Source organism: Lates calcarifer, linkage group LG17 (assembly GCF_001640805.2).
Source record: "Lates calcarifer isolate ASB-BC8 linkage group LG17, TLL_Latcal_v3, whole genome shotgun sequence".
Taxonomy (NCBI): Eukaryota; Metazoa; Chordata; class Actinopteri; family Centropomidae; genus Lates; species Lates calcarifer.
This window is the reverse complement of record NC_066849.1, coordinates 17,166,251-17,173,414: the sequence shown is the minus strand read 5'-3', so window position 1 is coordinate 17,173,414 and position 7,164 is coordinate 17,166,251. Positions and strand designations below refer to the sequence as shown.

The following is a 7,164-nucleotide window of genomic DNA, read 5'->3' as shown; positions in this document are numbered from 1 at the left end:
TTCACCACGCAACTAAAATACCGTAGTTACACTAATACTCGCTCCATTCAAAAAGAATATCTGTTGTAATGAATAGAAACGTGGTCGTACCAGTGGCAAATTGCTTCATATTATGGCCAATACGGTATCCTTACTTTTGCACTGTAATTTTCATGATAAGAGAAGAAGTGCAAGAAAGATGTAATTTTTTACACTTAAACGGGAATTTAGTTTACAATAAGGAAAACATTGTAAGAAACTGGGTTTTGTGGCATAAAGAGATTCGAGATAAATATTTTATTTTTGCAGTTTACACTAAGAGGAAATAAATAAGAATTTAAAAATCTTTGTTTGTTTTCATTCCTTCTTCGTATATCCTTAGATGTATTGTGTCGAATCTAGAGCCCTGTATGGAGTATCAAATCGTGAGTTGACTGAATCCTTACACCCCTACTGTGAAACTTTGCTAGGACTAACTAGACCTCAATGTAGCATCACAGTAACCACACATTCCAACTACATAACCAGTTTGGCCATTTGTTGGTTGACATTATTAATTTTTCTTTCATTTTGTCAATCCTGATTGACATATCTTTTACTCCTTTAAAGTAGACATTATTTACAGTTAACACCACATAAATGCTGAGGCCATGCTTAAGTTTATTAAATGCAAAAAAGAAAAAACAAAACAAAACAAAAATGAAACTACATGTTCAGCAATATGTTGAGTGACAGCACAGCGTCTGACAAACAAAACAAACTCATCATAGTGAATAAGTATGAGCTCACATGAACACACTGTACAATATCATTACAGTTTAAATAATTTTTTATCTTGGCCTTAAACAGCCAAAAGCAGGTGGACAGAGCTTCTTGTGGACAAATCCTTTCCAATAAACAACAGTGAAACACTTCTTCACTCTGTCATATTGTTTTACATTTTCAAAAACTTGTATATGGCTCTCTTTTGGTCATAAATACCCCCCACCCCACCCCAGTTGAAAGCAAAGCACCATGTTAGCAGATTGGTTTTGTTGGAAATCATACCTGCAAATGAATGGCGTTGACTTGACATTCAGTGGCAAAAGGAACATGATACTGACACCAGTGAAACCCTGCAGCGAGTCTGTTACCAGTCTGCAGCAACAAGGATCTGCCCTATTCTGCCTTGCATTAATCTGTGAAATTCATTCTCCCAATAATAGAAAATAATAAAATTAATCTAATATATTTATGGCCTATTTTGGACATTTATGCTGACAGATGCTGCAAATAGACACTCAGATAATGTTAAATTTGGGTTAACACACATTTGTGTGATGAAAAAGAGCAACAGATATACAGATGTGTTGGAAATGATGCAACCATCTTGTAACAGTGTGGCCATTTTAATGAGTTAGGCAGTAACTCGCGGTGATGCATTATTGGCTTTTTAAATAACAGAGCAACTGATTTTTAACTAATCAGAAATTTAAACTTTGTGTTTGCACTATGTTTACTACATTTTGGTGCTTGGTGGACCAGAAGTGCCTTACAGTTTAATGAGACATTATTAAGATGAGTAGTGTGTGAATCTTAAATTAAATACTGTCAAGAGAGTACTACTACCATGATTTAATTTTAAATCCTGATAGATGTAAAGAGAAATAATTCTTAGGGTGTCATTATGTCTTGGATTTCAGTCATATTCCTGATACCAGTGAGAGTGTGATTGTACATTATGTTAATATATTGCAAAGTTCCTCCATGATGCATTAGGCAGCATTTTGACATAAAGAAGAAATAATACTGAGCTGTTTTATTTGTTCACAAACCTGCTGTGAACCAGCAGCAAAGTGATCTACAACACTGGTTCTCAACCTTTTTTTGGATGAACCAATGACTCCCAGTAATACCCTGTTGCAAGAGCGCAGCAATGGTGACACTTGACTTTAATTTTCACTGTCACGCAGTTTTACTTAATTATTGGAGCAAGTTTTGAGGTTGCAACTACTCACAAGAAAAAGAAATTTATCACAACAATTACAAACATGATAGCAGAAATATATTTCTCATACATTGTACATTATAGCACATTATAGCTCAGATCTTCTGCAGGTGTCCTGACCCACAGGTTGAGAACCAGTGATCTAGAGTAAACGTCCTGCATTCTTTAAAATCACTTTCTCAAAAAAGGGTTCTGAAAAAGCTGAGACCGCTTGGCTTTGTAGAGCTGAACACACATGTACCGTGTGGCTAACACTAGCTGTATGCAATTTGTTTTTTGGCCCTTTTGTAGTTTTTACGTACCTTAATATATAAACTGTTTTACCCACAGAGATGAAGAAAAAAAGTGTTCTTCCAAATACAAAAAGAAGCCTCCGTATACACGCTGCTTTACAACCGCCTCATTCCCCTCAAACGCTAAAACTAAACGAGCATAAGGCCACACATCAACAGGATAATGCAACGAAATCAATCTGTACATGGATTAAAAACATTCAGTGCTTCAGTGTACCGAGTAAAATGTCCTAGCATTCATACTGTCTCTTTTTTGACATTTGGCACATAGGAAACAAGAACACCACTCACACATGCCTTCATAAACTGACTCAAACATGACAATCTCTAAAAACACAGAAGTGAGAAGCATTTACATCATTCTTTGACAGTGGCATACATTCCAGTTGTTCATAATCTTTGAGTCCTGTCATGTCCAGTCCGGGGTAAAGAGATAAAACAAAGACTGGAATGCAATGAGAGGAAAAACAAACAAACATAAAAACAAGACAAATATGCATTCATCTAACTGGCATTGCAGGTGTTTGAATCTTTATGGATATGTACAGTGAAGTGCAAATTTAAATGGGTATGTTCCATTTAAGGGGGAAATGGTGATGTTTGGGAGAGGAGGGTACCAAGTTCCATTAGGACTGGGCAGGCACTACTTTTTTAGGGGTGGCTGGCTTCTTGGTCTGCCAGAGGTGGTTGTGGATCGTCACTGCGTCCACGCTGGCCGACATGGTCTTGGCTGGTATCTGACTAAACTGCTTCTTGTCCGAGTTGTACTTGTAGAGGCCGTCGATCATCTTGCGTGTGATGCTCTTGGGGCCAATGCCTGCCAGCTTGTTGATCTCTTCTGTCTCGGGGCAGTAAGTGTAGAGCGAGCGGAACTGGCAGCCAGCATCGCGGAACAACACTAGGAAATTGTTGGCCTCAGATTTCTCCATTTCCTGTTAAGGTCAGGGGAGAAAAGCTCATTAGATACAGAATGAAGGTCGTGTATGCCAAAGGGAGACAAAGGTTTTAGTAATATTCAACTCATTCTTTGGACTCTCAATAGCAGAATTTAGCTATTTAAAAGTGTGTCTGTCTGCTCTTTACTTGGTTGATGTGAGAGCTAAAATGTTTTTTTCTGCTTCTTCTCTCTATCATTGAAGTAATGATTCTAAAAAATAAAAGTCTCTTTTTGTATGTACATTTCCCTTGATGGAACATAATGTCTATTTTTATTGTAAATCAATATGAGAAGCAGTAAATATGAAAAAAAATGCTGTTGCTAAGTTGCAGAATTCTTACTTATATGCCTTTGTTTCATACCATTCAAACCAGACAGGAAAGACAGGAGGAGAGATATTAATCCACACAGTTGAGGGTACGTGGTGTGCATTATCAATGAAGCCATCAGGACACCCTGACCTCTAGAGAGTATATAACAACATATTAAAAGCTCCATGCTGTTACCTCCAGGATCTTGTTCTTTTGCCCCTCGTTGACTTTGCCTGCAAGGCAGCAGTGGGCCAGGGCGTTCTGGATGATGTGCTTGTTAGACTTTGCACTGGGCTCCTTGTACAGCTTCGGTCCTGAATGAGAACAGAGAAAGGAACGTCAGGATGAGGCTGTTGTCATGGCAACCACTCCAGTTATGTCGAAGAGAAGAACTTTCCTCCCTATTTTTGCTCTTTCTTTTGATAAATCATGTATGACGATGTCTGCTGGTAGCTGCTTTCAGATCACAAATAATTGTTCACACAACAGAAAACAACACAGTGGAAAGGAAGGGAAAGGAAAACCCCCAGCAAAACTGTGGAAAAACAGCATATTAAATAGGAAATACCAAAAGTTGCAATAAGAACTAAATGAACGCTATGGAAAATGAGAACTAAGATCTATCATGTCATATCAAAACATAACCTAATGTTAGCATTTAGCATCTTTACGTGATGAATATCTGGTAAGTTTAAAATTAGCATGGAAAACATTTTCTGTAGAGAAAATGTTAGCCTACCGGTGTACTCTGTGTTGGATGTAACAGAGGAGGTTGTGGATCCATTTTCCCAATCCTTCTCTCCATTCCTGCTGCTGGAACGACTCGGAGAGAGGAAGCCATCTGCAGAGTCTGGCCTAGATCACGACACACACACATACACACAGAGAATTAGTTCACCTTTCTGCATGGGTGCTGCTCCTGAAAACTCAGCAAATGATCCTGTAGGCAGGGCAGGAAAACACAGTTCTATTTACAAGCCATCTAAATTTAGATATTTTGAAAAACCCAGCCATTGTAAAACTGCTGAATTTGACTGCTGGCTGGTTTCATTTTCCCACCCTGTCTACATCATGTTTGCGCAGATTTGTCCTTTACTGTGGTGGAAACTGTGTGTGCTTTCTCACAGTTTGAGTTTGGACTTTGGTTGTACAGCCTTACAGTAACTAGTAAAGCAGCAAAGCTTGCAAGCACAGGCAGTGAGTGCAGTGGCGTGAAGCAGTCTGGTGCACTGAAGGTCAATAAAAGAGGTCAATAAATTGTAGTGTAGCTACTTGGCATTTACTTGCTCTTTTTGTGGACTGCAACTGCATTCTGTGTCCCAGCATCCTCCAAAACAAGTGATTTACGAGTATAGAGTGAATACCACTTACACCACTGGAATAATGATGCATTTAAAAAAAATAACACTATTCTGCCTCTGTGATTATGTGAAAATTAATGAGCAGGGCAACTGTAGACTAAGAGCAACTAAAGCCAAACTCAGCTCAAATGTGCTTGTGGTGCTTTTTTGGGAGCTGCCCACATTAACAAGTCATTTTGGCTTTGTTTAGTTTTCAAAAAGGCAATATCCTCCAACAGGAAATAAAAGCCTAATTTGGATTTAATGTATTTTGACATGCTTTACAGTTTGATATGACATTAACATTAAGTAACTACTGTATCTTGAAGATTCTAAGGTTAAATGACTTGGTAAGATGGATGTATTATGCAGGCTGTGTTCTACAGGACTGGTTTGTAACATAGTAGCTCTAAACAAACCTCATCAATTCATGTTGATGTCACCAGGTGTGAAAAAAACAAACAAACAAACAAAAAAAAAACTACAGGAGTATAAATTGGTGGGTAAAGGCACAGCAGAGGGGTGACTGGAAAAACAGAAGTGACTGTTTTGTGGTGGTGATGCTGCTAAAAGCGTAGCATGAAAGACCAGTAGTAAAGTTAGACATAAGGGTTATTACCAAAAGGGAGAGAAAACATGTTGCTTTTCCTACAAGTGCTCATTCAATCCTAATAAAAACCCAGTGTGGGGACAGGGTTTCAGTGTAGGATTGGGCTCAGGGCAGCATGAAGCACCTTAAGGTTTAACCACGAGACACAAACTGACCTTCTCCTTCTCAGTTTAGGAGAGCTCAGAAAGTAGAAGAGACTGCCAGAAGCTAAACTAGCACTTCTGACGTGTGTGAAACATCAGGAAAGAAAGTAGTACAAAAAAAGGAAGATAGGAAGAATACAGGAGAAATGTTAGACCTGAAGAGTGGCGTTAGTCTGGAGAGCTAGGCTTTAAAAAACAAAAAAGGTCAGAAAATATCACCATTACTGCACACAAGGAATAAACACTTAAAATTAATTTCAAAGTTTGGCAGATATTCTCAGATTTGGGTTTCGGATTTGGATTTTTTGACTCCTGTCTTTGATCATTAAGCTAACAACAAACTGGCAAGAATCCATAATTCCATTCATACTTATCATGTTTTATTTAACATATCCCACAGCTATGAAAATAAATCCCTTGAATCATCAAACTTTTGGTTCAGATTAAATGGTTTCTATCGCCTCTGGTTTATTGCATTTGACATGTTGCACCAGCACGATAGAGACTTAGTATATTAAAAACATCTCACCTTGGTGTTCTCTTCTCAGAGTGAACGCTGTCGCTGTCACCCAGGTTGAGTGAAGCCAGGGACAAGCTGGAGACTGAAAAGACACGCTGACGTGAACCTGGATGTGAGAGAACGAGATGGCGGCACGGCACGACACGATTACACCGACACCACGACAACAACATCACCAGACTGTCCGCTTTGTTTTGTGCCAAACCTGTTACAGAGCCATGCAGCCTTAGTGCTATGACTACAATGAACTCTCACATCCACATACACACAAGACTGGTATGATCACAACTCAGGGCTAAACATAAATGCACATTGTGAAGTATAATGTCTGACTATATTTACATATAAGGACACATAAAAACACATTAGTGCTGCATTGCTCCTTTAGTATGTCAAAGTGTTAAACTGTTAGATGTTACATACAACTCAAAAACATTGTTGCTAGCTGTTATTTCCTATTGGTGGTTAAGACATTTGCAGGTAGCACAAAGCAGAGTGGCAGCAGGACACATACTCCACAGATGGGATGACTTTGACCTCTGCAAGTGGAGGTCGTTCCCATGGTTACCTGTGGCAGCTCTGACAGGGGTTTTGGGGGAGTCCATACTGTCACGATGGATGGACTTCGGCCGGCCCCGCCTCTGCTTGGCCCCGCCGGCTGGTCGAGGTTTAATGACGGTGTCCATGTCCTCCATCAGTTTGAGCTGCTTCCTCCTGAGATACTCCTGTTTGATGAACTCCTTCCTGGCCTTGTCCTCCTCCTTCCTGAGACGCTCCTCCTCTGCTTTCAACCTGAACAGACAGACCAGAGGGATGGAAGCGTGAATATAAGTGTCAAGTATTTCTAATGCTGGATACTGTGTGTTGACTTATTCTCCAGATGTGTCAACACACCGAGCCTCCTCTTTCTTCTGCTCCAGCTCAGCCTCCAGCTGCATCTTCCTCTGCTGGCTCTCCTTCTCCCTCCTCATCCTTTTCTCCAGCAACGCTGCCCTCTTCTGAGCCATGTTCTCCTCAGCCTTTCCGTCCTCCTGAGCCATGAAA

General features: G+C 39.8%; 1 protein-coding gene across 6 annotated transcripts in view; it reads right to left on the bottom strand.

The window, feature by feature from the left end:
- Nucleotides 1-619: 619 nt before the first annotated feature.
- camsap2a (calmodulin regulated spectrin-associated protein family, member 2a) overlaps nucleotides 620-7,164 on the bottom strand; it is a 50,785-nt gene continuing 44,240 nt past the window's right edge. For 3 of the 6 annotated variants that reach the window (XM_018673041.2, XM_018673043.2, XM_051077152.1), the window contains 6 exons: nucleotides 7,015-7,151; nucleotides 6,689-6,912; nucleotides 6,130-6,226; nucleotides 4,247-4,362; nucleotides 3,703-3,821; nucleotides 620-3,191 (listed from right to left, as the gene is read on the bottom strand). In XM_018673041.2, the coding sequence (XP_018528557.1) occupies nucleotides 2,886-3,191; nucleotides 3,703-3,821; nucleotides 4,247-4,362; nucleotides 6,130-6,226; nucleotides 6,689-6,912; nucleotides 7,015-7,151 (999 nt within the window). In that variant the 3' untranslated portion in view covers nucleotides 620-2,885. Of the gene's footprint in view, nucleotides 3,192-3,702; nucleotides 3,822-4,246; nucleotides 4,363-4,383; nucleotides 5,679-6,129; nucleotides 6,227-6,688; nucleotides 6,913-7,014; nucleotides 7,152-7,164 lie in introns of those variants that run through there. The other 3 variants (XM_018673042.2, XM_018673044.2, XM_018673045.2) reach the window with 3 other exon arrangements.